Genomic DNA, 27,750 nt, shown 5'->3' on the forward strand with positions numbered 1-27,750 from the left:
AGCTGTGCGCGCCAGTCACTTCCCGCCTCCCGGCCCCTCGCCTGTGCGGGTGCTGCCCCTCTCTCCGAGCACCGTTTCCCCGGCTACGGCAGGTCTCAGTTAGAAGTCACTTCGTCAGAGCCCTTTTCTGATCGCTCAATCTCAATTATGGCTTTTTCGGGTTGAAATTATTGCTGCATTTTATCTTACTTTAATCTTGTATCCTGTGCTGCTGATGAGAATTCTTAGGTCGGCCTGACTCATTCAGGTGCATGTCATCTTTACAAAATCCTCCTCCTCTTGGGTAACTGATAGAGTCTTCTCTTTATTCTTGAGGTTCTGCAATGTCACTGTGACACGTCTAAGTTATTTTACCTCGTCTCTCCCGCCTGGCTCCCCGGGGCACCTGCGCTGTGTCCTCCCGCCTGGCTCCCCGGGGCACCTGCGCTGTGTCCTCCCGCCTGGCTCCCCGGGGCACCTGCACTATGTTCTCCCACACCCTCCCATAGTGCCGGGAGGTCACAGCTCCTAAACCTGCACGACCGTCTCGGCTTCCAATGTCTGTTCTCCCTTTTCTGGAATTCCTTTCAGTCGGATACTGGAATTTGTGGGGCTTTCCTTCACTCTCCACTTGATAACTTGAAATCCAAACAAAACTTTCCAGTCCTTTATCTCTTTGTGTCGCACTGTGAGAATGTTCTCCATCCTGACCTTCTGTTTGGTGAAGTGGCTTCACCACCCTGGCCACCCTGCTTCTCAGCCTTCCTGTAGAGAGATTCGTTGCAAAAATTTATTTCCTGTGCAAGATTTCTAGTTGGTTCTTTTCAGTGCTTTTTACTTTTGTTCATAGATGCCTATTCTCTCTTGCCTTTATGAAGATATTCAGCATCGTATTTCGGGGTCAGAGGCTGACTGCTCCAAGAGTCCCTTTCCTCTGTTGGTTCTCTTCAGGATGTTGGTGTTCCTCAAATGTCCACAGGTTTTGGTGGCGAGCTCAGTCTGTTAGTTGGTATTTCCTGCTGGTCTATCAATGTGTCTCCAAGTATTGCGATTGTAATAATTTCCTTTTTTAAGAACGGTAAAGTACCCAGAGATTTAAGGGCCACGTATGTGTGCTAGGCGTGTGTGAACCCACCCTCAGCAGGAGCCTGGGTGGAGCCTTCAAGGCTGGGGCACGCAGGGCACAGTGACAGGCCAGCTCTGTCTTCCAGTTGTTGGTGGCGCTCACTTCGCTTTTCTCTTTGTTTACTTAAGTTTAAGTGGGATGTCCCCTCCTTCAGGCCAGATGATCAGTTCTGGGCATCTCGTTGGGGCCTCTGTAACCTCAGTTAGCCTCTCACCAAGTGTGAGTGCCCAAAGAGAATCGCAGAGAACTGGACTAACTTAGATGTTGGCTGGTGCTGTGTGTACCTGGGGAGGGACACCGACCCCCTGTCGGCACCCATGTGCTCTCCTGGGGGAACGGTACGGCAGTCAGGCAGACGAGCCATATAATAGGCAACAAGGGGCCTGGTCACCGGAGAGAAGAGGTAGCCGGTGAGGGAATCAGGAGAAGCAACCTGGAGGGTCAGGTGAGAAGGTGGCTGCCAATACCGGGGCTCCAGATGAAGGCCTACTGAGGACGGTTTTAAAAATGGGACATTATTTGTCACCACATTCAGCCTTGGTGGTTTTAAGAAGGAACATAACATAATTGGATCTGTATTTTAGGAAGACGGTTTTGGTGTGGATTAGAGTGCGGGGAGGAGGAGGCCTAGGGAGGGACCTTGATGTCTCCCATCGGGACTCCACCCTCCGCTGCTTGTGGGCTCCTCCACGTTTTGTGCGTGACTGTCCTGCATGAGCACTGTGAGCGCAGTCCCCAAAGCTGCACGAAGCCCCGGGGCCGGCTGACTGGGCCAGACCATGGACAGGACAGGGAGTGGGCCGGTCAGACCCCACAGAGCTGGGCAGAGGCTTGCACTTCGCTGATGAGGGAGACAGGAAAGCAGAGATGACACCGGGCCTGGGGCTTGCAGTCCGGGAGAATCAGTGTGTCAGTCAGAACCAGTATTGTCACAGGAGGGACTCATCTCTGGGGAAAAACCGTCAGGTCGATTTGCAGCGAGCTAAGCTAAGTGTGGGATATCAGGAGATGAACAGCCCATCTCCCTGTTTCAGTTCTGAATGAGATAAGTGACAGATCAAAGACTCGCAGGTGTCTGCCAAAACATGACCAGGACTCATGACAAAAGCTGGGGTCATGTAGCCTGGGCTGAGAGCAGGACACACTTGGCCAGTGAAGCTGAATCAGGTGGATGTGCCCACCTGGTCACAGGCTCCCCAGCCCCGAGTGTGTGCTGCAGGTGGGTGTGGGGGGCTCATGCTGAAGGGACCAGGGGATGCTGATGTGAGCACCTGTTTATTCTTCCCAGGCACATCAGACAGGTACAGAGGGACACCAGGGCCATGGGAGGTCCTCCAGACCCCTGCTCTCCTCATGCTGCCGTGAGGGCAGGGGGTCAGCAGGGCAGGCACAGGGGGTCTCGGGGAGTGCTGTACGCCAGAGGGCAAGCTAGCCCAGAGGGATAATTGGAGAGAGGGACACAACATCCCTAGAGGGGAAAGGAGGGCCCGGAAGCAGAGTCCCGACACAGATCTGGGACAGGGAAACCTGAGAGCCCTCGGTGATGGAGGGTGGGAAGATGGGGGAAAGCCGATGGGGGTGGGAGATGGTCTGGATGAGAGATGAAGTCTCCTGGGGGCTGGGGCGGGGGAGAGGCCAAGGGGCCTGACCGACAGCACACACAGGGTGGGCAGCTGACACTGGAATCCGTGCTGCGAGGAGCTCCTAAATGCAGTGCCTTCTTCCGCAGGGGACGCTGGAGAGAAGGGAGACAAAGGTGCGCCGGGACGGCCTGGGAGAGTCGGCCCCGCAGGAGAGAAAGGTACCTGCCGCCCCTCGGCCCGTCGAGGTCTGCCCAAGAGGGCACAGCCGCTGCTCCAGCTGCTGCAGGAGCCTCAGGGGAGTGGCAGGGTGCGGGGACTCCAGAGGACTTTGACACCTGTGTAGTGAGCCAGGGTGCAGAGAGTGCTCCTTGCGCTCCAAGAAACAGAGCGCGTCCTGGGAGCGGCACATAACAGTGTGGTCACATGCGTGCAAACTCAGTCCCAGCCCGGCCCCTCACCAGCCTCCTCTGCAACGTAGGGGTCATTTGGGAGCGTTACACATATAAGTGCAATTGTGAGGGTGTGCAAGAAACTCTGAAGGTGTGTCAAAATTATGGAGAAGTGTAAGCAGTGATGGAGGTGTGCCAAAAGTTATGGAGGTGTGCTAACGGTGATGGGGGTGTGCAAGCAGCGATGGAGGTGTGTGAGCAGTTGTGGAGGTGCGTAAACAGATAAGGAGGTGTGTAAGTGGTGATGGCGGTGTGTAAACAGATAAGGAGGCATGTGAGCAGATGAGGCGTGCAAGCAGCGATGGAGGTGTGTGAGCAGATAAGGAGGTGTGCGAGCAGTGATGGAGGCGTGCAAAGACCAAGTGCACAGCCCTGGGCGGGGTGCGCAGGGTACACAGGGGTGGAGGCACCCGTGGCTAGCAGATCCTGATTGCTGACTCTGTTTCCTTCTTAGTACAATCGCGTATTTCTCCGAATCCCCTGGGGTTGCGCCGAGTCTTACAGGAAGTAGATTGTACGTGCAAATTGCCGCGCAGTAAAGGGGGTAGAAGTGCTTTTTCAGCGTTCATGCTCTGTGCTCTGGGACTTACACTGACACCCATCCAGCTGGTCCCCCAACCAGTCCTCCAGCACTGGAGAGCTAGGCGGTTTCCAGTTTCCAGAAAGTTATTATGACAATGCAAATAAAGGCCATTGAGTATATATAGTCATATATTTAGTCCATGCACTGTGTTTTCACTTTTTTGAGGTACAGTTTATGGACATTCTCCTTTTGATGTACAAGTGATGAGTCTGACAGCTGTACACATCTGGGAAACCCTTGTCACATTCGAGACCAAGAGCATTTCTGTCACATCCCTCCATTAGCCTTAATGATTTTTATTTCTTGTTTTCTCCTTTACTCATAAAAAAATCAGTTAAAAAAATAAATGAACTATTCTCCTAGTTCAAAGTTCAAAGCATATAGAAACAACTCACAGCAAATGAATGCTCTCCTTCTAGGTCCCGGGCTCCCTGGGATCCTTCCCACCAACACTGTCGGTTGGTTTCTCTTTACAGCGGTATTTTAGGAGTCAGCAAGCACAGCAGCAAATGTATACCTGATTCTTCCCTCCTTTTGTACAAACAGTTACGCCTGCACGTATGGTTCTGCATCTCCCTCTTTCACTTAACAGTACGCCCTGGATCATTCTATAGGAGCACAGACATGTCTCCCTCATCCTCTCGTGTGGTGACGTGCTGCTCCATGCTTCAGCTGATCTCCTATTCCTGGAGAGGGGTTTGCTGCAGAGAATAGTCTCGTATGTGTCACTTTTAAATGTCTGTGAGTACAGCTTGAGGATAAATTCCTAACAGTGTAACAGGGGGCTGGTGCATTTGACATTTTGTAGATGTTGCCCTCCGAAAGGATTGAAACAATGTCACAGGCAACACAAGGAATGGGACACCTGCTGCCCTCCCTGGGAGGAAAGCTGCAAATCGGATAGTAGTAAAATGCCGCCTTAGTAGGTTGGACTTCACTTCTCTTATTATGAATGAAGTAGAGTCATCATCTGGGCATTTAAAAGTCATTTGTATTTCTTTTCTGTCTTTTGGTCCTCCTCCTCCTCCTCCTCCTCCTCCTTTCTTGGTTATCTTTTTCTATCTTTTAAAAAAAAGTTTTGGGTTCTTTTTCTTCTTGAAATGTAAGATACTTTTGTACTTGTATTTTCTGTGCATATCTCTGAATATTTCCTTAGAATAAGTTGCCGTAAGTGGAATTTGGAACTTTAAAATGACTATCTGTACATACATTCTTACGCTGGTCCATATACTTCCCACTCGAAATGAGCAATCCTCCCGTGTTTCGGGGAGCATTCCACTGTGTGCTCAGCATGCAGGAGTGAGTGGGCAGGAGCTCCTCTCCTGGGGCCCCCGCGAGAAACAACAAGGTGGCGGCTATCCCAGCAGAGGCCAGCCCAGCTGGCTGAGAGGAGAGCTGACCCAGGGAGCCGGTGGGGTGGGCTCTGTGGTCTGCTTACTCCCCGTGTCTGTCTTCCCATCTGCAAAGGGTAGGCAGTGAAGGAACCGCTTCACAAAGTTCTCGGGTTGTGGTAAGTTAACAGTATCTCAGAACTAAAGTGCTTGTAGTTTTTATTTTATTATTATACTTCTTATGAAAGTGGAAAGTGCTGTAGATAGTCTTATTTTATTACTGAACTAATTATGAAATTTACCCAGTGATAAAAGGGATGTTCCTCTACTTTTTTGTGTGGGCGATTTTATATTTCACAGTCAGGAAGTGGTAGTTCTCCTACTCTAGACGGTCACAAATTCATTTCACGATCCTATTTCATTGATGTTTTTTCAAAGTAATGACATTTGAGCTCAGCATGCAAGTGGCAGTAAAGTCCTACCTTCATTAAGTAACTGCCTTGTTTCAAATTTTTCCAACATATGCTAGTGATAGAAAGTTTAATATACCTGAAGTGGTGAGAAAATCATCCATAATAAAATCATCCAGAGGTTGGCACTTACTTTAGTATATTTCCTTTTTTTGTGCCCTTTTTGCTTTGTTATAATTGTATTGTTCACATAAATTTGCATCCTACTTCTTAAATTTAATGTCAGATTTCAGTGCCACCATTTTTCATGCTGTGAAATCATTTTAATGGATGCCCAATATCCACGGGTAACTTAAAATCCCACCCTGGGCGGCGTGTTCTAGTATGGAGTCCTCTGTGGGGTTAGGGTGGAAGAGAGGAGCCTGGACCTGGCCCTTTACAGCCCCTACCAGCAGCGGCCAGGTTAACCAGCATGACTCCCTCTGGGCACGCCAGTCCTCGAGTCCGTGAGTGTGGGGTTCATCAGGGGTCTGGCACCGCCGCTGATGAAATGAGCAGCTCTGGTTTGGGGTCTTTGCTAAGTGCAGAATATAGAGAACACATCAACCCACGTGTGTGTATTTGGATCACTGAGTAGTGGAAGCATTTATGCAGAAATGTCGGAAGTATCCTTCTTGGGGCGATCTCGAAAAGAGGATTGGCCATGACGTGACACATGGGAGAGAATCAAACAGGATACAGGAACAGACACGGCTGATTAAAATATTTACACAAAGACAGAGAAAGTATGGGAAAGAAATAAACCAAAACATTAGTAGTAGATAGTTCTGGGTTGTAGGATTATAGGAATTTAAATTTTCTGTTTTACGCCTTTCTGCGTTTTTGGTATTCCCAGCAAAGAGCATGTGCTGATTTTCGATGTCAGCACGTTTTTGTAACTGGAGGCCCGGGTTGTAGCCTCTGGCCGCTTCCCGCAGACGCCCCACGTGCTGACGCGGTGCTCCGGGTCCAGCCGGCCGTGGAGAGCCGTGGGCGACCTCAGAAGTCCTGCTCCCGGCCCCCCTGCAGGAAAGCTCCCAGGAAGGATGACCTCAGCTCCCGCGGCCTCTGTGCGGTGTGGGGCAGGGAGCTGTGCGGGGCTCCGGAGTCCTCCCGCCCTCTGTCCCCGCCTCCCCGGCTTTCCTCCCGCCCGGAGGCCTTCCAGCTCAGCGCTGGGGTTAGTGGGTCGCGGCCACGGCTCAGGTGTGCTGTTCCTGATGTCCAGTCTCCGACATCTGTAGCTTCCAGAAGGCTCTTCGCTCCAGCGGAGTCGTGAGCGTTCCAGAAACCGGGGGGCTGGGACTTGCCTGGTTTTAAGGTGAGGGCAAATGGATCATTGACTTTTTTCATTTTTCAGAAATTATTTTCACTGGAATCATTTTTTCCATGTAAATATTACTGGACCCTTGAGAGATTTTTAGAATTTATTATTTTTTAAAAAAAAGATTTTATTTATTTATCTGAGAGAGAGAAGGAGAAGGGGAGGGGGGAGAGGGAGAAGCAGGCTCCCCACTGAGCAGGGAGCAGGACGTGGGGCTCAATCCCAGGACCCTGAGATCATGACCTGAGCCGAAGGCAGGCGCTTCACCGACTGAGCCACCCAGGGGCCCTAGAATTTATTATTTTTTAAATAGGTATCACATTTTACTGATTATCGCTCCTGCTGTGCTGAGCTTCCTTCCGTTGTCATTTGCGCTGGGTTGGATCACCTGATTGGAACGCTCGGTTCTAAATTGTACAAAGAGACTCTACCCTCGATTTTTAGTTCCTGATGGGTTTTTCCCTGTGTAGTTTCAGCCAGTATAAGTTTTATTTTGCGATGGTTATTTTTACCAGTGATATTCTTTATGAAATTGTTAGAAGACTAATAGCTCCTGTTTATGATTTTGCTAGTGTATGAAAAAAAGTGTGAGGAATTCCCTTCAGGTATTTCGGGATTGCTCTGTTTTCGGACTTGCTCACCAGCCTCGGTCTCTCTGGGTTTACACACTCCGGTTTGTCCTGCAGCGGCCCCTTCCTCCACGTGCCACCTCGCTGCTCCCTGCAGTCTCTCTGTCCCATCAAGGACCTTCCGCTCTGCCCGCCCCGCCTGCTGCGGTGATGCTGAGTGCTGCGTCCTCTCGCTGCGGACGGCTCCTGGGTCGCACGCCCGTCTGTGGGGGGAACCCGGGGCGGGGTGGCTGCCACAGCTGGGGGGGTCCCAAGCCCACATCACCGCACCTGTTCAGGCAGCTGTGGCTGGGCGAGGTGGGGCTGCTGAGCTACCAAGGGCATGGTAGAGCAGGAGCCCTGGGGCGAGGTGGGGCTGCTGAGCTCCCAAGGGCATGGTAGAGCAGGAGCCCTGGGGCGAGGTGGGGCTGCTGAGCTCCCAAGGGCATGGTAGAGCAGGAACCCTGCTTCCCGCTGGAGGGTAGGACCGCAGGCCCTGCAGACTTGCTGGGAAGGGGAGGCTGGTGTTTCGCAGACACCTGCTTGACTCGGCCAGCCAGGGCGCGCGTCCCTCATGGTCCTGGGCCACAGGCAGTGGGTTCTCCCGGTCGCTTCTGGAGGTGCTCCTGCGTTTTGCAAGAAGTCATGGGGGTTGTTGCGGGGCCCAGAACCTCCCTGCCCCTCTCCCCAACAGCTGCAACAATGATCATGTGTAGAGTCTTGTCCTCAACTTCTTCCAACCCACGTTTTCATTTGAGGCTCCATGGCCTTGAGTTGTGTGACTTCTGGCAACACCCCTGAGCCTCCTGTCCTTCTGGCACATTCTCTGGGTGATTCCCTCTGGGTGGGCAGAGTCCCTTCCTTGGATGTCTGTAAGCCATTTTCCGTGAATGCCCTGGAACAGGGCTTCCTCCCTTTTGTGAAGTGCTGGGACTGGATGGATCTGTGGTCCCAAATCCTGCCTTCTGCCTCAGGCCCTCCTTCACGTCTTGGACAAACTCACTTCCTTCACCTCCGGGGCCAGTGAAGATGCAGCAGGAGCTGCCGATATGGGGCCTGCTGCCCCCCCCAGTGGAGGGAGCTCCTCCAGCACTGGCTGCTGGAAGTGGGGGATCCTTGGGATTTGGCTAGCTCCTCCCCACTGACCACTGCTCCATCCAGACCACCTGCGAGAGCTCGCCCAGCGCGCCTTGTGCTGTGGGTCTCATGGGCTCTCCTGGGGGTGGGGGCGGTGCTTCCTCCCGGCCCCCCGGCTGCTGGGGGCTTCCAGCGGGCACTTCCCTTGCCCTTTGCCTCCACAGCTAATTGCTCTGCCTCCCCTTCTCCCCTTTCTTTTTTGTTTTTTTTCATGCTCTGTTTAAAAGACAACATATTACATTTCAGCTAAGGTACAAAATTTTGGACAAAAAAAAATATTATCTGTATGTATAAGATGAGGTTATTTCGATGAAATTCATGCTGTGAGGTCCTGCGCATTTGGTGGGGTGAGCTGCGAAGGTGGCCCGAGTCCTCACATCGGTGCCAGGAGAAGACACGGCCACTTACATCAGTGGTTCTCCAATGTGTCCGTGCCTTGTGAAGCAGTGCAAGTGTAATAGCATGGGGGCTCGGGGACATCGCGGACCCTCCTGCCCTGCCACCTCCTCTTAGGGCTTTGCAGGGCGCCACGACCATGGGACTCAGAATCTATCAACTGCTTGGACTCACAAACTGTCCCTGGCATTGAGGCCTGAGGGGCAGTTCTCCTGGGTCCTCGGGGAGGGGCCCTGCTAGTGACTGGCCCTTTAAGGCAAGACCTGACAGGTGTGCGGGGGGCATGGCGTGCCACAGGCCTGCCATGCCCGTTTCTTTATACACCGGACTCCATGCAAGATCATGGGCCTCTGGGCAGGTGCACTCACTTCCGTCTTGGGGACCCCAGAGCCTCAGGTGAGATGTGGTACTTGGAAGGCCCTTGATCAATTGAAAAAGACCTTGAAATTCAGTATCTTCGAATTTCTTTGAGATCCGTGCTGAGGGTCCCGGGGGTACGCACGCCTGCCCCCGCTCCAGGCGGTAGAGGACGGGTCTGCAGCCAAGGCCGTGGCCACGCCGGGCTGGGCTCCCTGCAGCCTGCTGACCACAAGGCTCGGCTCCACCGATGGCTCTCAGACTGCCGTGTGCAGGAACGAGCTGGGCTCTCGTGAAGACGCAGCTTGGGTCCCCAGGGCGGCAGCGATGCGGGCGTCCACCGGAAGGCGCCCGAAGCGCTGTTCCCGCGATGCTGCCCCGGGGCCTGCGCTGCAGGGGGGCGGTGAGCCGTCCGGAGCATCCCACGCCCTCGCCCGGCAGCTCCACCGAATGCGGCTGCGTCCAAGCGGGTCCGGCTGCCGGCAGGGGAGGGGGGGGCTGGCTCTTTGGCTGATATGCCGTGTGTGCCGGGGGGTCTCGGGTCAGCCCACGGAGCAGCCCCCTGCCGGGGAACTTGAACAAGAGAAAGTGCGTGTGAGCTGATGGATGCCTTTTCTGAAATGACAGAGACAGGCCGAAGGGTCTGCAGAAACCCCCTGCTGTCCTTTGTCCTTTACTGAGGTAAGAATACTTCCCCCGTTTCTAGCCTGCGCGTCTCTGGGGCGACCTCACAGAGCTGGCTTCGCTGACAGCCTGCTACGTGCATCACCTCAGGCTTCAAGACTCCCCGTCCCCAGACGTGCTGCTGAGACAAGATCAGGGAGGCCCCTGGGCCACTTGTCTTAGAAGCGGGGGACTCTCCTGGCACGCGGAGGTGGAGGGCGACCCTACGTCAGTGACAGGCTTTCTGGGCTCTGCAACGTGCACATTACCCTTCGTTAAAAATCGCTGGGGAAGCTGAATTCTGAGTGCTCTTTTTGCCCCGTCTCCACTTCAAAGGACTGTGTGAGATCTTCATTAAAATTAATAAGAATTACCTGCCTGCTGTGAGCTGCTCCCGTTCTTTCGTTCCTCGTGTGTGTCTAGAGGACAGACGTGCTCTCGCACACTTCTCATTAGTGGGATGGGAGGAGGGGAGCATTACATCAGCTCCCAGCTCCCTCGGGAGCCTCTGCAAGAAGCTCTTCAAACTGAAGGGGACAGGGCCTAAGTGTGTCTGGTGCATTTCCAATCATCTCCCACAACCAAGGGAGGGAGATTTGTTTGCTTCTTGCAAAAAGCTTCTTGTCATTTGGAGGGGCAAGAAGACCTTCCTGGAAGCAGGAAGAAGGCGGTAGGGCTCTTGTTCTGATCCGTGCTCCTCTGAGAGCCTCTGGGTTTATAACCACGGTACTTTTCTGCCCAAGGGCTACTTCCCAAGAAATGTCTGCCAGTAAAAACAAGTCAGCTACCCAAACCCCCTGGGACTGCTGTAGAGAACATGCTGACAGTCTCAGGGGATTTTAATGCTTCTCACCTTTTCTTCTCCAACACACCCAAGAGATAGAACGTTCCTACCGGAGCGATGGCCACTCCAGTGATAGGTCAGTGTGTAGGGGTTATGTATGGCAGGGTGAGCGTGTGGGGGGCTGGCTGGGGGGGCCTGGTGTGCCCTGGTGGTCTGGGCTCAAACCCAGCCGATGCTTACCAGCTTTACAACCTTGGGTGGCGTGAGGATAAAGGGTACGTTTGTACACGCACACATGTGTATGGGGTGTGTGTGTGCTTGTGTGTAGTTGTGTGTGTGTGCACGAGTGTTTGAACGGGTGCAGGGACGTTTGCCCGTGTGTATGCACACACGGGGCACGTGTTTATAGATGCATGTGGGTTAGCATGTATGGGTGTGTGCACGCAAGAGTGTAGAATGTTACACGTGTGAAGTGCGTGTGTGTGTGTAAACACTGCCCAGCACCAGCGAACGGCGGCTCTTCTCCGCCCGACTGAGCGGGTGTGCCGTGGGGTGGGGGCGTGCACGCGGCAGGGTGGGGTCTCTGACCGCCCTTCGGGCCCGGCCCTTCCCCTCACGGGCCCTCCTGGCGTGTGGTATGACCAGGTCTTGTCGTGTCTCAGGGCGTGCAGGGCCCAGAGGAAGAGGCCATTGTTAGAGGGAGAGGGACAGTCTGGGGGCAGGTAAGGTGGGGCCGCCTGGCAGGTGTCCCAGGTCCCCACTGGCCAAGTGTCCTCAGCCTCCGAGACATGGCCCCGGGTGGGGGGGGTGGTTTGTCTTCCCACAAGCCTGCAGCGTGCCCTCGGCCCAGCTCCTGAAGATGCAGCCTTCCTGCTGGGACTGGTCTATGCAGAACGTCCCTGGTGCCAGGAGCACGGCCACCGCTCCCCAGTGGTGGTGCGGGTTTGGAGCCCTGGACGCGGAACAGAGGCCTCAGCCTGGGTGAAACTCCCATTACCAGGTGCTCGGCGACCCAGGGGCTGACCACCACTCTGATGCCTCTTGACAGACAAGGACGCTGAGGCTCAGAGCGGGTGGTAACGTGTCCAAGGTTGCATGGGCAGAGGACCGGGACCGGGGTCTCGTCTGCCTGACTGCAGGAGTCCGTGCTCTGGGTCACGGAACAATAGTCTTCCCTCGCGTGCTGTGTGACTCAAGGTGGGCCACTTGGCCTCTCTGAACTCCTTTCCCTCGTGGGGCCGAGAAAGTGTCCTAGTCTGCTAGGGCTGCCGTAAAAAATCCCACAGACGGAGCTGCTTAAACACCGATGTTTATTCTGTCGGGGTTCTGGAGGCTGCCGAGGCCGGGGTGCCGACGTGGCGGGCTTCTGGTCGGGGCTCAGTGACTGCCTCCATCACCCTGCTCCGTGAGGCCCCCGGTTTTCCTCAGCGCCCCAGGCCGCGTCGCACGCTTCTCCAAGGGCGGGCGCTGACCCCGGGCCCTGCTGGGGACAGGGGCACTTGGTGTTAACATTTGGCTGTGCGATGTGGAGATGGGCCGAAAGCCACCTGCTCTCACGTCATCCTCAGGTTATAACTTATTCACGACAGCAGGATGTGTGCTGGACTCTTCGGGCATCCCTCCGCTGACGAAATGGCCCGGTAATTAATCGTTCTGTGGGGACGGGGAAGGCATTTTACCCGCTACGCTTCTGAGGGCCGGTGTCTCGGTCCAGCGCTCTCCTCCGGCTGTGTGCTCGGGCCGCAGGAGCTGTCTGGGCGGCGGAAGAGGGGGCAGGGCTCGTTTTGAGTTTCTCTCTGCCGGGGCCTCAGGGAGAAGAGCTCCCCCCGCACCTTTCTAGTGGGGTCTTCCTGGCGGACAGCAGACCCTTCGTTCACGTGATGGGTCCACACTCACAGCCAGTGTGTGCGCTAATGTGGCGCCCAGACTCCTCTGGAGTGCTCGGGCTTTGGAGTGGGAAGGCACATTCCTTTATTCTCCGGGCTCTGGCAACCCTGCCCATCTCGTGGGAATTCAGGGGGGCGTCCCGTGTGTTGGAAATAATCCTCGCAGCTGGTCAGTGCAGGTGCAAGTCCCTGGGTGTCTCTGGGCCTCTGTCTTCCCATCTGAAGAGAGGGTTCGCTTGGACGGTCTGCACTGCGGCCTCCTGCTTGGGGCGCTGTCTTCGTCAGAGCGCCGTGTGGAGCTTGTGTTTACTCACTCGGTCTGAGCTTCCCCGCGAGGACGGGGTACAGAATGTCCCAGCCGACCGCTGCTGACCGCTGAGTGAAAACAACAGAAGGACCTCAAGTTTTGGGGAGACATGAAAATTAGAAAGGCAGAAACACTGAGGTCCTCCTGACATTTATCCTGCGGTTCTGCCCAACTTCTCCAGCACTCGTGACCCATTCCAGACCCCAGGAAGGGGGCACCCTCCAGAGTTAGGGAACAGAGGGCTTAGCCCTTTGGAAGAAGGCTGAGGGAGGGAGGAGGCCCCGGAGTGGGGACGCAGGCCTTGGTCCAGCACTGAGCGCGGGGCACGCATCCCGGGGAACATTGATTTTCTGCAGAGTGCTCTCTGCAGGCAGCTGAGCAGAAACACCTGGAGTCAGCTCTGGGACTCTGACCTCATCCGTGGGCGCGAGCGTCAGGACAAGGGAGGGGACTCGGTCGGCCAGGCTGCCACCGCAGAGCACCACGCACTGGACCGCTGCAACGGCACACGTCTGTTTCTCACGGTGTCGGGGCTGCAAGTCCGAGATCCGGGTGCTGGCCTGGCCGGGCTCTGCCAAGGAGCTTGTCCTGGACTGCAGACGGCTGTCTGCTCTCGTGCTGGAGACAGCGAGCTCTGGGGTCTCGCCCTACTGCAGGGGCACCTCGTGGCCTCATCGCACCCTGCTCACCTGCCAAGCCCGCCTGCAGCCCCCATCACCGGGGGTCAGGGCTTCAACACTGGGGGGGGACACACTTCAGTCCCTGCGGCAGGTGACGGTGGGCAGGCCATGCAGGGCCACTCAGCTTGGGTGGGGGGTCAGTCCTCGGAGGAGCAGACAGCATGGGCTTTGCCCAGAGGACGAGGCAGCCGGGGCGGGCAAGCTGGAGGGAAAATTCCAGAGAGAACAGTGCTTGAATGTCAGGAGGGCCGCGTCGTGGGGCCGGGGTAGACAGCTCTGCGTCTCTCCGGCACGCCGAATCAGAGCCACTGGGTGCACGGGGCAGAGCCACGTTCTAATCCCTGGGTCTGTCTCCAGACGGCTGTGTGGAAGGGTCCCAGAGGCGTTCCAGACGGCGGCTTAGAGGCAGCGGATGGGCTGGGTGGCGGCCGACCCCCCTGGCTGCGGGCACCGAGCACCTGCTCCTCCTCCAGTGGGAAGTAACAGCCCTTCATCACCCTCTGAGTGGCCGGTAGCGTGTCCTCCGCTACGGGGAGTTTTTGGCATGTTTCCCCACAGGCCAGCACTTCGCGGTGCCGTCTGGGGCAGGGCTACCGGCAGAGAGTGTGTGACGGGCTGCGCGCTGGGCTCGGGGCTGATCGAAGCGGTTCTTGTTGGCCGTCCTGCTGGCTCACCAGGAGGGTTGGGGAGGCTGAGCCTGTTCCGGGACCTGCTGGCAGGAAGGACGGGCAGGAACCTGGAGCAGGTTCGCAGTGACTCAGGGTCCTCTGGCCGCGGAGGGGGGCAGGGCTGGCTCCTGCTGGCGAGGATGGAGACGGGGGGGGGGGGCCGCAGATACCCAGTTCGCAGCGCTGCCCCGTGGACCCCTGGACCCACGCCGGTGCAGTCGGGGCTTTGCAGGGGCTGCCTCCCACTCGGGGTGCCACCTCCACACCCCGCCATTCCTTGCTCGCTGCCGCTGGCTCTGCCCCTCTGGGACCCCCCCCAGGTCCCCGTGACCATGTAGCCAGAGGTCTGTGCCTGTCCTCATCCCGAGGCTTCTCTGCAGTGTTCAACCGCTGACCCCGCTCCAGCCAGGGCCTCCCGCTTGTCCCTGTCCCACCTGTCTCACGGCACAGCTCCGACCCCGCGGGCGCCCCCTCCTCCAACGCCCCGCGGGGTCCCCGGGGCCTGCCCCTCCTGCAGGGCGACATCATCGTTACCACTTACCTGCTGGTCTGGGGCCCCTTGCAGACCCAGCCCTGCGGGACACGGGAACAGCCACTTCCTGCTCCTCTCCCCTGCCCCGCGTGCCCAGGCTCTCCCCGCCACCTCCCGTTCCCAACCCAACACCCCTCCAGTGCACTTGCCTCCAGCTCTCGTCTGTTCCCTGGCCGGGTGTCCTTGCCCCCTTCCAGCCCCTCTGCGTGTCACCGATACGCGTCAAGCATGAATCCTGTCTTGTCACTCTCTTCTAACTCCCCCCCGGAGGTTTGTGTGCCCCCCTGGATGCCCTCCCCCACCCCCCACTGGCCAGGGCTTCCTCACAGCGCCTTTCCTGTTACAACACACCTGTCACAGGTGTCTGATCGCTCCCCATCCCCCCCACCGGTCTAAGTCCTGCCGCCCTATGTCCCCGGCACATGCACAGCTCGCCGCTGTCACGGCTGGGCCAGCCTGGCCTCGGCCTCCCCGGGGCCCCCGCTACCATGGCACTGGGAAAGGGGCACTGGGCCTCAGATCAGCAGGTCACAGCTCTGTCCTGGTCCTGCCATACGCCGGCACTTGACCTGGACAAGCGGCTCAGGCCCTCGGGGCCTTGTCTGTGCAGGGAATCACTTCTGTAGCCCAGTAAGAGAGCGGATGTGAATCAGTTTGTGGGACTGTGTTATGGAGCTGTGTGTCCCTGTCAGCCCGAGCTCGTCCCGAAGCCTGTCTTCTGTCCTCTGACCTCTATCCTTAACTTAGGGAATGTCGCAAAGCTGAGAGTTCCCAGCTGGGAAGTCCTCCGGTTCAAGGCGTGAGTCGGTGTCAGAGCAGGACAAAGCCTTATCCATATGCAACGCGCTGTCCTTCCTGTCATCGCTCTCCTGCAGAGCTGCTCGGCTGAATTTCATTTAGTTTCAGATTATTAAATTAAGTCTGATTACACGTTTCTTTTACCAAGCGTTCTCTGTGTGTTAGCGTGACGCTTGCTGGCTCGGTCTGCAGTCTGCGGCGCGCACAGGAGGGCCCCCAGGCGTGTGAGTGCACTCGGGGGGAGAACAGCCCCTCCGCCGCAGGACCTGTGCCGTGGCCGGGTGCGGACCGCCGTTCTGGGTCCCAGTGCATTGGTCAGCGGGGACGGTCCTGGGGGCCACGCGTGAGAACAGTCCCCGGGCCGGCCTGTGGCGACGGGCAGCATGGAGGCGAGGGGGCACGCTGGGGTGGCGACGCTCCGAGCCACGCTGGGGGGACCGATGCGGTGTGTCACCAGGCCCTGCTGGAGGACTAGTCTCCCTGGGAAGCGTGTGACGAAGCATTCCCTGGACCCTCCTCTCCCTCCTCCTCCCTCCGCTCCCCTCAGCTTCCCCGGAGAGGAGCAGCGCTCTGCCACCGCGTCCACCTCCCCCGGCGGGCCTCCCAGCTCCCGAGAGCAGCCCGCGTGCCCGTTGACTTGCTCTGGGGCGGGGATGGAGGACAGCCCCTCTCTACTGATGTAACTGCAGAGCAGGAGGCCCGGGCTGAGGGCGGGGTAGGGGACGCACCCTTGGTCTCCTCCGCTCCCAGGGCGTGCGGCTTTTAGGGGAGGTGTGTCCTCCGCTGGGAAATCTAACAAGGGACCTTGAAGAGCCTTCTGGGGTCACTCACAGTAAGCTGAGCGTTACACCCTTCCCGTGTGCTCCGGTGCATGTGTGTGTGTGTGCGAGCGTGTGCGAGCGTGTGCGAGTGTGTGCGTGCGTGTGCGTGCGTGTGCGAGCGTGTGATGTTAAACAGGAGGTATACTGAATCACCTGTGCACCAACCAACTTTGATCTTGTTGTTTTTTCAGGAGACATGGGTGACAAAGGACAGAAGGGCACTGTGGGTCGCCATGGAAAAATTGGTCCCATTGGTTCTAAAGGTATTTGCGACGTACTTCTTGCCCCATTCCCTCCCAGGCTCCTGGCGCGGGCGCTCGACCATGCTTGCAGGCCGGCCAGTCCTGCCTGGTGGCTGTGCTTATTTCTGTGTGCTTGACACATGGTAAAAGCGGTCCAGGGTCTGCACTTGGGATCAGTCAGGGTTACCTGCTGGCTGAGTGCCCACCAGGGTGGGGCGAGCGCTCCCCGTCCTGAAGGATTCACAGGGCACCCCGGCGGAGAATTGGGGGCTGGTTACTTGGGCAAGACCTTTCACTGCCACTTCCATAACCAGCTTAATGAAACACTGAGCCCCATTTGAGTAACGGGAGGACCGTTCTCCAGAAACACTGTCTGTCCCCCTCCAGCTTCGGTGACTTTTTGGAACTGTGGGTGGCTCTCCATAAGAACGGGGCCCAGGAAGGTAACAGCCCGGGTGAGAGCAGCCCTCTAGTGACAAGACGGCTGCCCTCGCCTGGGTCCGTCTCGCGAGCGCGTCTGACCGCGCAACCTGCAGGGGTGGGCGGGCCGGGAGACTGAGGCCCAGCAGACGAGGATGGGCGGCTCCGAACCACCCAGCCAGCAAACGCTCTTGGAGCCCCTGGTGTGTCCTGCCCCTGTGCTGAGACCCCGGGCCCTGAGCTTTCAATGAGCGATCCCGTGGAGGTCTGCCCCTCCACCCCTGGTGCTAGTGAGGAGGCCAAGGCTGGGGAGGGCCGGTGGGGCAACACTGCCGAGCCTGTGTGGCAGGGAGGGGGCTCGGGGTGGTGGTCTGCCCAAGGCTGGCGCTGGAGTTCTTCTGCCTCGGTAACCTGCCGGCGGGTTTGAGCCATGAGTGGGTTCGGGTGGTTTGTTCTGATGGGTGGCCACGCACCTCCCCCTGGCCGCAGCTCGTCCCTGGCAGGAAGGGGTCCTCGGCAGGAGTGTGACGGACACTGGCCAGCCCAGCGTCTCTCCTGGCAAACCCGTGGGAAGCCCCTGCTGGGATGGCCCTCGCTCGAGAGCACGTACATACGCGTGGTATGAAGAGGGGCAGCTGTGCTCCACAAAGGCTTTGAGAAAGTGTGGGAAAATAGTCATAACACGAAGCTTGCCATTTAAACTATTTTCAAGTGTACAAGTTAGTGGCATTAAGTACATTTGCAGCGTTGAGCAGCCAACTCATTTCCAAACCATTTTCATTCCCCTGAGAGGAACTCTGTCCTGGTCCCTCCCTCAGCCATGGTCACCCCTCGTCTAATTCCCGTCTCCACGAAGCGGCGTATTCTAGGTCATTCACGGATGTCTGACTTATTTCACTTAGCGGCACGTGTTCCAGGCTCATCTCCTTCCTTCTTAAGGCTGAATCGTGGCTCCACCGCATTTTATTGATTCACGCATCTGTCGGTAGAGATTTGGGTTGTTGCCCCTTTTAGCTGTTGTGGAGAGTGCAATGCATGTTGGCCTCCGGGTAGGGACGTGTGGGCCTCTCATGTGCTCCGGGCGAGTGCCAGTGGATCGCCGAGCACCAGCGTGCCAGCAAGCCCCTCGTTTGGCTTACTTTGCCTGACCTGCTTCCGGGGACCTGGTCAGGCTGACCTTCCAGTCAGTTCCAAGCCCCGAGGCCGATGAGGGAGTCACAGGGATGGTGTGGACGGGACCGGCAGGCTCTCTCCCTCCCCGCGCGGATGGCAGGCAGCGGAATCCAGAGGGAGGAGCGCTACTCCTTCCCCGTCCCACGCCGGCTGGGATGCTCAGGTTGACTCGGGGGGAGAAAGATTGCGCTGCAGGAATATTCATGTGCCTTTAATAGATTTGTTGTCTAAATTTAGAGCAGCCAGAAAGCCTTGTTGGCACGACTGTGTCCACCCCCTTTGGTTTACCAGCTGGGAGCCGGTGCGGCAGGGCGGCTGCATGGCGTGTCCTGTCTACGGGGGGCCGCGTCTCAGGCCAGGCGGGAGCCCAGGTGTTGCGTTGGGGGGAGGCTGTCCCCAGGTCCACCCCAGTGCCAGCATCACCGTTTCCCGGCCGTCAGGAGGGCAAGAACTGGAGTCAGATTTAGCTGTTACTGACCCGGGGGTTAAGGGTTCATGACAGGATATCTGCAGACTGTTCTATGACACATCCAGGGTTTTTCAGACCCGACTTAAAGAAGGGTCGTCGGGTCATCTCTCAGATCTCGTGATAGGCGTCTATTCCACATCACATCGATAGAGCCCGAAAAATTAATTACCTGTAGAACACAAGTCCCTGTATTCACAGCAAAGAGGGGGTCTGCAGGAAACCCTCGGACATTACACAGGGAAGAAATAACATTGTGAACCTTGGCAATTTTAACCTCTCGTGACGTGTCCCATCTCTGCTTGACCTTGCTTTGACCATCTTGCTCTCCCTTTTCAGGTGAAAAAGGAGATTCTGGTGACATAGGACCCCCTGGCCCTAATGGAGAACCAGGTATGGCATAGAGGGTGCAAGGGCTTTTAAAACATGTGTTAAAAATTGCACTTTCCCCTGGTTTTACTGAGAGATAATTGACATACATTACTGGAAAGGTTTAAGGTGTACAGCACAATGGTTTGATTTACAGATACCGTGAAATGATCACCACCATAGGTTCAGCTAACACCCATCTTCTCCTATAGACACAACAAAAAGAAAAGAAAGAAGAGAAAAGGAAAAAAAAATTATCCTTGCAATGAGAACTCCAAGGACTTGCTCTCTTACCAGCTTCTCTGTGTGTCCGGCAGAGGGTTAGCTGCAGTCCTCACGTGCATCACATCCCTGGTGGGCATTTACCTCTGCACCTGCTGACCCCCTTAGTCCCACTCCCTTCCCCCGCTACACATGGAAGTGAGATCGTGTGGAGTTTGCCCTTCTCTGCCTGCCTCGCTTCACCTAGCAATAATGCCTTCAGGGTCCATCCATGTTCACACAAATGACAGGGTTTCCTGGGGCTCCTGGGTGGCTCAGTGCATTAAGCGTCTGCCTTCGGCTCAGGTCATGATCTCAGGGTCCTGGGATTGAGCCCTGCGTTGGGCTCTTTGATCAGTGGGGAGCATGCTTCTCCCTCTACCTGCCGCTCCCCCTGCTTGTGCTCTCTCTCTCATTCTCTTGTGCTCTCTCTCTCAAATGAATAAATAAAATCTTAAAACAAATGACAGGGTTTCCTAATTGTTCACAGCTGACTAGTACTCCATTGTATACATGTCACAACTCCTCAATCCATTCCTCCGTGGATGGACACGTAGGTTGTCGGCTGGTTTTTGTTCCTCTCTGTAACAGTCTTGAAGTGCTTGCATTTCTTACGAAGCTTTTAACACAGAAGAGCCAAGCGGGAAGCATCACACTCTGTGATTTCAAGTTATACCATAAATCGACAGGACTTGAACCAGTGCACATTGGCATAAAGACAATCCCACGGACCATGGGGGCAGAACCAAGAGCCCGGAAATAAACCCAGGCACATACGGTCAACTAACATTTAATAAGGGAGCCAAGAACCCTCAATGGAGAAAAGACAACCCTTCAATAAATGGCCCTGGGAAAACAGGACAGTCACACGGAAGAATGAAACTGGACCCCCATCTTACACTGCTCACAAAAATTAACTAGAAATGGACTAAAGACTTAAATGTAGGACCTGAGACCCACGAAACTCCTATAAGGAAACAGGAATGAAGCTCCCTGCTGTGGGTCTTGGTCATGTGTTTTTGGACATGACACCTAAAGCACAAGCAATAAAAAGACAAGTAAGCAGGTGGGACCACCTCAAACTAAAAGAGCTTCTGCGCAGCAGAGGAAACCACCAACAGAGTGAAAAAATACTGGCAAACCATACATTTGATAAGGGATGGACCCAAAACCTGTAAGGAGCTCATACAACTCAATAGCAAAACCAACAACCTAATTAAAAAAACGGGCAAAGTACCTGAATAGACATTTTTCTAAGGAAGACATATGAGAGGTCCACAGATACACAAAAGGACACTCAACATCTCTAGTCATCAGGGAAATGCAAATCAAAACCACAATGAGATGTCACCTCATACCTGTCAGAATGGCTGTTACCAAAAGACAAGAGCTAACAGATGTTGGCGGGGATGCGGAGGAAGGGGACCCTCGTGCACTGTTGGTGGGAATGCAAGCTGGTGCAGCCACTCTGGAAAACAGTGTGGAGGGTCCTCAGAAAGTTGAAAATAGAGCTAGCATGTGACCCAGCGATCCCACTTCTGGGAATATATCCAAAGGAAACGAACACTGACTCAAAGAGATACCTGCATCCCCGTGTTCACAGCAGCACTATTTAGAATAATCAAGACATGGGGAAAGTTGCACTTGAGAAAAAACTATAAATCATGAAATAAAACCGCAGTGGTCTGAAAACAGAGTATGTATGACTGGCATCCTCTTTCCTTGTCTGTCACATCCTCTGGTAGACTATTTCAATATTCCATTTCCTTCTACCTGAGTATTTTCACGTCCTTCTTGGGACTGTAGTGCTCGCCGACTTCAAGGATTGGCTCAGATATATGTGTCCCCAGGCACGCATTCCTCATTTCTAAGTACCTCCCCCTTCCTCTGACCACCAGACTTCTCGCGAAGCACGTCTGTACTTTCTCGTTCTGGAGCTCCTTGTAGCTGGCTCCCTGCAGCCTGACGCCCGAGAAGGTCACCCGGGACCCAGCCGCTCAGTGGACGTGGCCAGCGTCCTGGTGCTGGTGACAGTGACCTCTCGGCCCACTGTCCCGCGGCTGCGGCCCCCTCTCCGTGGAGCTCGTCTGTTGCCTTTCGTCCTCCACGAGGCTCCCCCAGCTGCATGTCCACCTCGGCCCCCGTAGTCCGGCCCCACCCGTCCCCTTGCCTGGCGCATGTCCACCATGTCCTGCTGCCCACGTTGGTCCAACCACCTCTTGGCTCACGTGGCGTTTCCCACGCGGGTTTTGTCCTCTGTCCCACGCTACCCACATTGTCCCACACTGTTCCACGCTGTCCCTGCTGTCCTTCATGGTCCATGCGTCTGCACAGCTGTCCTGTGTCCTGTCCCTGCACCAGCACCTCGTTCAGGCTCTCGTGACCTCTCGTGAGCTTGCCGTCAGGCCCTGGGGGCGCAGGTGGGGGGTCCTGGAGCCGAACGGGCTTCCCAGTGGTTGGGTCCTGACGGTCCCTTCCAGACCGCCGTGTGTGTGGGCACGTTCCGGCATCCACTGTGCTGAGTCAGCCTGTCTTTCTCTGTCTCACACATGCTGTGTCTCCATTTGCTGGCATTCATCCTGAGTGTGACATTCAGAGAGAAGCCCTCGAGAGAGCTCGGAGCTTGGAAACTGGGGAAGAAAGAGCTGTCTGAGTCAGAAGCCCTTGGCTGAAGGGCTCTGTCAGTACTGTGGGGAGGAGGAGGAGTGCGGTCACGGGACGGATGGCAGCACCTCCCGCCGCCACCTTGGACACGGCCGGTCCTGCAGGGAGGAGGCCCTGGTGGTGTGTGGGGCCGGCCCGGAGGCCAGGGGACAGTTTGAAAGGACACGGAGGAACAAGCCCACCACTTGTCACTGCAGAGAGCAATCCAGAAAGCTTGGACAGCCTCAGGGGGCGTGGACGCGACACTGGTCTCAGATGAACTCCACTGCAGAACCACCCCCTGGCCCCAAGCGTCGCTGGGGTCGCCGAGTGTGGACCGGATCTGCGCGTGGAAGTGAGGGCGTTCTGGACTCTGGGTGGTGGAGGAGGGCTCAGATTCTGGAAGATGGGCCCCGTCTTCTATGGGGGAGGTTCAGTCTGGAAGTGCGGCTGGAGCTCAGCACCGTGGGGTTTTGCAGGGGGAGAGGCAGGTCCTGCACGCGGGCTCTCGGTAGGGTCTGTGCAGGGCAGCTGTGCTCCGGTCCTGGGGGAGGTGATGGGCTGGCAGTGGCCGGGTCCCCCTGCTGCAGTGGGGACGGGGGGGTGTTGACAAGTGGAGCTCCCCACGGGAGGCAGCTCGGGGGTCCCGGAAGGGCCAGGACCCCTGACCTGAGGTGACATGGCTGGCAGAGCTGTGAGAGGGACCCTCATGCTGCGGGGCCCCCACTGTCCCCAGATGTTCTGGCTTCTGTGCGTCCGCACGTCACTGCCTCGAGCCCCGTCATCCTCCGCGATGCTGCCACGACTCCGCCCTCCACCCCGTCTCCCCTGCACCTCCCCTCTTCCTTCCCACCCACGCAGAGCCTTATGTGAAAACAGGTCGGTCCTGGGGCCGCCCTGTTGACGTCCCTCCGCTGCTTCTCTTTGCCTTCGGGATGAAGCCCGGAATCCGTGTCCCAGCCTTGAAGGCCCACGGGGTCCGCCTGCCGGCTAAGCTTTCTGTCTGGGTGGGGGGCTGCTTTCCGAGTGCCGTCCCCGGTGGTGTCTTCTAACGCGGGGGCCGGTCTCCACAGGCATCCCGTGTGAGTGCAGCCAGCTGAGGAAGGCCATCGGCGAGATGGACAACCAGGTCACCCAGCTGACGACGGAGCTAAAATTCATAAAGAATGGTACGTTCTCAGGGCTTCCCTGTCCCCCTCCCGACCCCCGAGACAGAGGGGCTCGGCCGGCGTGTGGCGCCCGCTGTCCGGGCCTCGCGTGGGTGCCGCGCACCGAGCGTGATGACGGGAACGCGAGTGCTCACCTTCCAGCACTGCCCCCCCCCGCAGCTGTCGCCGGCGTGCGCGAGACGGACAGCAAGATCTACCTGCTCGTGAAGGAGGAGAAGAGGTACGTGGACGCGCAGCTGTCCTGCCAGGGCCGCGGGGGCACGCTGGGCATGCCCAAGGACGAGGCCGCCAACGGCCTGATGGCCGCCTACATCACGCAGGCCGGCCTGGCCCGCGTCTTCATCGGCATCAACGACCTGGAGAGGGAGGGCACGTTCGTGTACTCGGACCGCTCCCCCATGCAGACCTTCAACAAGTGGCGCAGCGGCGAGCCCAACAACGCCTACGACGAGGAGGACTGCGTGGAGATGGTGGCCTCGGGCGGCTGGAACGACGTGGCCTGCCACGTCACCATGCACTTCCTGTGCGAGTTCGACAAGGAGCACGTGTGAGCGGGCGGCCTCGGGGTGACCGGCCCCCCGCGCCCCGGGCCGCCCCTGCCACCTGCGCTGGTGGCCTCCCGCCGGGCGGCGTTCCTGGGCCCCAGACGGCGGCAGTGGGCGCTCGGGAGGAGAGACAGCGTTTCCGGGCGTGACTGCTGAAGAAGCCAGGTTTTACCCCTCGTACGGTAGCCACATGCTCAGTAGGGAGTTCTTAGTCAGAGTCGCGCTTGCCTTTGTCCAAACTATAGAATAAAAGCTTGAAATGTGACTGTAGTCGAGTACAAACAATGGTAGCGGGGGCTTCAGGGACTATCTCCCTTTTAATTTCTGCGTGAGAAGAACCCACGTCACTTTGGCCAATGCTTCTGTAAATTACATTAAAACGCACGTTCCTTTTCACTGTTGTGTAAGTAGGGACATTTTGCTTGGGGCAGGCGCAGATCGCCGGAGTGTCTCGTGACGGCAGCATTAAGGATCTCACGGTTTCCGTGGATCTGGACTTTCTTTGGGGCTCAGCCGGACCCCTTTCTGCACTAGGGACCACCAGTGGTGATCGTGGCGGGGCCCGGCTCCGTGCCACGGGGGCCTCTCCCCGGGGCAGCTCCCGGCATGGTGGCTGTGTTGGAGCCGAGAGCCACACCTGACCTGGGAAGTGGGGCACCGTCCCATCACAAAGGCCTTCTGTTCACGAGGGGTGACCCACCGGGTCCCGCGCACGCTCAGGGAGGGGACGACGTCACAGGGTGCGGACACCGGGAGGCAAGTCCGGAAGCTGCCGCCACGTCACCTGTGGTTCTTCTCCTTTCTGTGCATCAGATTCCCCAGTAAAAACCAAACTTCTTCTAGTTTCAAGGAACACAGCACATAGGCACGTGCAAAAGGCATCCAGCTGGGCCGTGGGGGCAGGAAGGGAGCTGCTGGGGGCAGTTCTTCACGGGCTGCCCATGCGGCTCACGTCTCGTGAGTGAGGCCCTGGCCGCCCGAGGTTCCGGACCATGTTTTTAAGGATGTTGTGCAGCTGACTGCCGTGGACGACAATAGTGCCTCTCCCCAGGTCGCCCCTCTGGACAAAAGGGCAGGTCTGCTTAGAGCCTCCGAGACCACGGGCAGGCGCAGTCACCGTCTGGCAGGGGAAGGTGATGACCCCCTCCAGGGGGAGAGGCGGCACGCTTCCCGCCTACTCCGGAGGGCTTGGGTTCCTTGAGTTCGAGGGCCCTACCCTGGAACCCCCGTGCTGCACACACAGGGGTTCCCTGGTCCTCTTCACGTGCCCTGCGGATGCCCTGCCGGAGCCCCCACTGCCGCCCACGGGGGCAGGAAATGTGGGGCGGCCTGGCACTCCCCAAGCACCGCCCGGGGGTCCGCCCCTCACCACACAGATGCCTCCCTCGCGCCCAGGGCCGATCTGGTCTGTGGGGGCCTGTGGCTGTGGCTGGGCAGCGCCGGCAGGAGGGGCCTGGAGCTGAGCCTGCACAGCCTCACGGCCATCGCCTCTGCCCCGGCGACGTCTTCCCAGCGCCCCGCACAGAGCCCCTGCCCCTTCAGGCTGAGGTGGGACAGGCATGCACCTGCCTTCCCCTGGGCTCTTCTGGCTCGTGTGCGGTCCTGGGGGAGCCCTGGCCCCTCGGGGTCTCCCTTCCCTCACTTGGAGGCGAGGGGGGTGCAGGGCAACACCTCTGTGCTCTCATGTGGCCTCCAAGTCTGGAGACGTTGTGGGGAGCTCGGCCGGCCCAGCCCCTCCTGTCGCCTCCTGCACTCAGCTGTCCTCTGAGGAGACACACCGGCCTTTTGCTCACGCTCTTCTCCAGGACTAGAATCCTTTCCAAGCCAATCTGATAGGATATCGACAACTGGGCACAGAGGCCGACCACTGCCCCTAATTTAATTCCCGACTTCTCAAGAAGGGGCCTGTTGTGCAGACGGCAGAGTCTGATCCGCAGGGGGGAGGCGGCCTGGTGAGGAGAGAGCCGGATTCATGAGGTGCCGCACTGAGGCGTGACCACGGAGCCGGTGCACTTGTTTTCTTCAGAGCCCTCGGTGCAGCGTGGGCGGAGACGGATGAGCGGAGCCCAGCCTGGGGCGCCGGCTGTTGGGGGGGGGGGGGGGGGGGGGGGGCGGATCCGCGGGTCCACACTGCCATCCAGCGGCGGGAGGAGGACGTGTGTCTGCAGCACGGAACGTGGGGAGTCGGCTCGACACAGATGCTGGGGGGAGATCTCTAGGATGGTGTATGTGCATGCGTGTGCGTCTGGGGGGAGGGGAGAGGAGGGGGGAGCAGTTAGAGGCAGAGGGGAGAGATGCTGCAGAACAAAGGGCAGCAGGCAGGCAGGCAGGGAAAGAAGGAGGGGCTCTGGCCCCCAGACCCAGGGGCGCCATGCCCTTCAGAAAACCCTCAGCCATGTGATTCCTCCTCCTCAGCCCGAGCGCGTCCCCAGGGCGGTGGTGGCCATCTAGAGCAGATAAACAAAAGGCCAGTCGGGGGAAGGACTGGTGGTTCTGAGTGTCAGAGGAAGAGAAGCTCTAGGAAGGGGAAGGGATTAATCTCTGGTCCCAGCACAAAAATCCCTGCACAAAGCTCGGTCCAGGCCGGGGACAGGGAAGAAGACACGGGGATGTTTCTGCGGGGCAGACTCGGGCCCCTGACAGGTGTCGTGAGACTGTCCATCATTCTTCTCCCCGGGGCAGCATTGCGTCCTGTTCTGCCTCACTCAGACTTGAGCAGGCTCTCGCTGTCTGCCCATGCCAGCTGGCTACCCCTGGGGACTATTTGGCAGTGTGCCCACCTTGCTTCCTTGGGGGACTGGGTGGCAGGCAAGGATCGAGGGACAGTCACCAGGCACTTTAATCCAGCAGATCCGAACCAAGGGTGGGAGGTGTTTCTTAGCCATAAGCAAGAAAATCCGAGTCTGGCTAATTTAAGCAGAAAGGGGATTTGTTGAAAGGTTTTTGGGAGTTCACGGGAATTTTGGAAAGACTGGAGAGCCATCGGGGGCCATGTGGAAGGGAACAGAACCCATAAATCATGCTGCAGATGGGCCCGCTGGGTCCCTCTGCTCCTGGCAGCTGCCGCGGCTCTTGCCATACAAGTTGGCTGTAGTCACTGTGTTGGTTCCTCACTGGCTCACCTCCAGAGTCTAGAGGGGCGGCTCTGTTTGGGCACGTAGTGTTCTGGGGCCATTTTGTGCATCTGCACAGGTTGTGCACTGCACAAATCCAGAAGCACCATTTCATAGAACTACCACACATGGCGGTGGTGTGTGTCTGTGCCCGAGCTATGAGGGAGGCTGGGAAAGCACACAGTTTTCAGTGCCTCTGGTGGGAGGAATACGGCTTTCCAAGGATGAGCATATACCAAATGTACTGTATCGGTTAGTTTTTGCTGTGTACCCATTAACTGTGATTCTAGGGGTCAGCAATTTGGGCTGGGACCAGCTGGACGGTTCTTCTGGTCACGGCTGGGCTCACGTGTCTCCCGGCACCTGCCGGAGGGGCTGGCGTGGCTGGTCTGGGGCGCCGTGGCTGACAGGCTGTGACTCTCATCTTCAAGTGACCAGCCCGAGTGTGTTCACAAGGTGGCAGTTCCAAAAAGGAAGAGTGGGCACACAATGGCTCCCGAGGCCTACGCATTGAGCAGGGACAACATGGCTCTGTCCCCTTCTACGGCTAAGGTGAGTCCAGATTCAAGGGCCACGCGTGATGTGAGAAGCGCAGGGATGTGGAGGATTGTGGCCACGTTTGCAATCTGCCACCCACAGGAAAAAGGGCCGATGTGGCCAAAAATGAGTATAGAGGTCCATCCTGCCAGGACGGTGGGAGCAGGAAGGACGCTGCAGGTGGCCAGCAGGGGGTTTGGCACGTGTAAGCAGGAGGAAGGAGCCCCCGAGGGGACCACCAAGCTGCGGGCTGCGTCTGTTCCTTTATCTCTGTCCCTGAAGGTGCAGCAGGCCCTGTGAGCGGGGTGGGGCCCGCCGCTCACAAATCTCATCAGGGCCTGGGAGGAGGTTGGG

The 27,750-nt window shown here is 57.4% G+C and overlaps 1 protein-coding gene across 3 annotated transcripts in view; it reads left to right on the forward strand.

Moving 5' to 3' along the window:
• Positions 1-25,748, forward strand: part of COLEC11 (collectin subfamily member 11) — a 33,946-nt gene extending 8,198 nt beyond the window's left edge. Inside the window, exons 3-7 of one of the 3 annotated variants that reach the window (XM_032430170.1) lie at positions 2,835-2,906; positions 16,650-16,721; positions 19,099-19,152; positions 23,106-23,201; positions 23,361-25,748. In XM_032430170.1, the coding sequence (XP_032286061.1) occupies positions 2,835-2,906; positions 16,650-16,721; positions 19,099-19,152; positions 23,106-23,201; positions 23,361-23,752 (686 nt within the window). In that variant the 3' untranslated portion in view covers positions 23,753-25,748. Of the gene's footprint in view, positions 1-2,834; positions 2,907-9,710; positions 10,001-16,649; positions 16,722-19,098; positions 19,153-23,105; positions 23,202-23,360 lie in introns of those variants that run through there. The other 2 variants (XM_032430172.1, XM_032430171.1) reach the window with 2 other exon arrangements.
• Positions 25,749-27,750: the final 2,002 nt, after the last annotated feature.

This window comes from Phoca vitulina, unplaced genomic scaffold, assembly GCF_004348235.1.
Source record: "Phoca vitulina isolate PV1807 unplaced genomic scaffold, GSC_HSeal_1.0 scaffold42, whole genome shotgun sequence".
In the NCBI taxonomy this organism is placed as follows: Eukaryota; Metazoa; Chordata; class Mammalia; order Carnivora; family Phocidae; genus Phoca; species Phoca vitulina.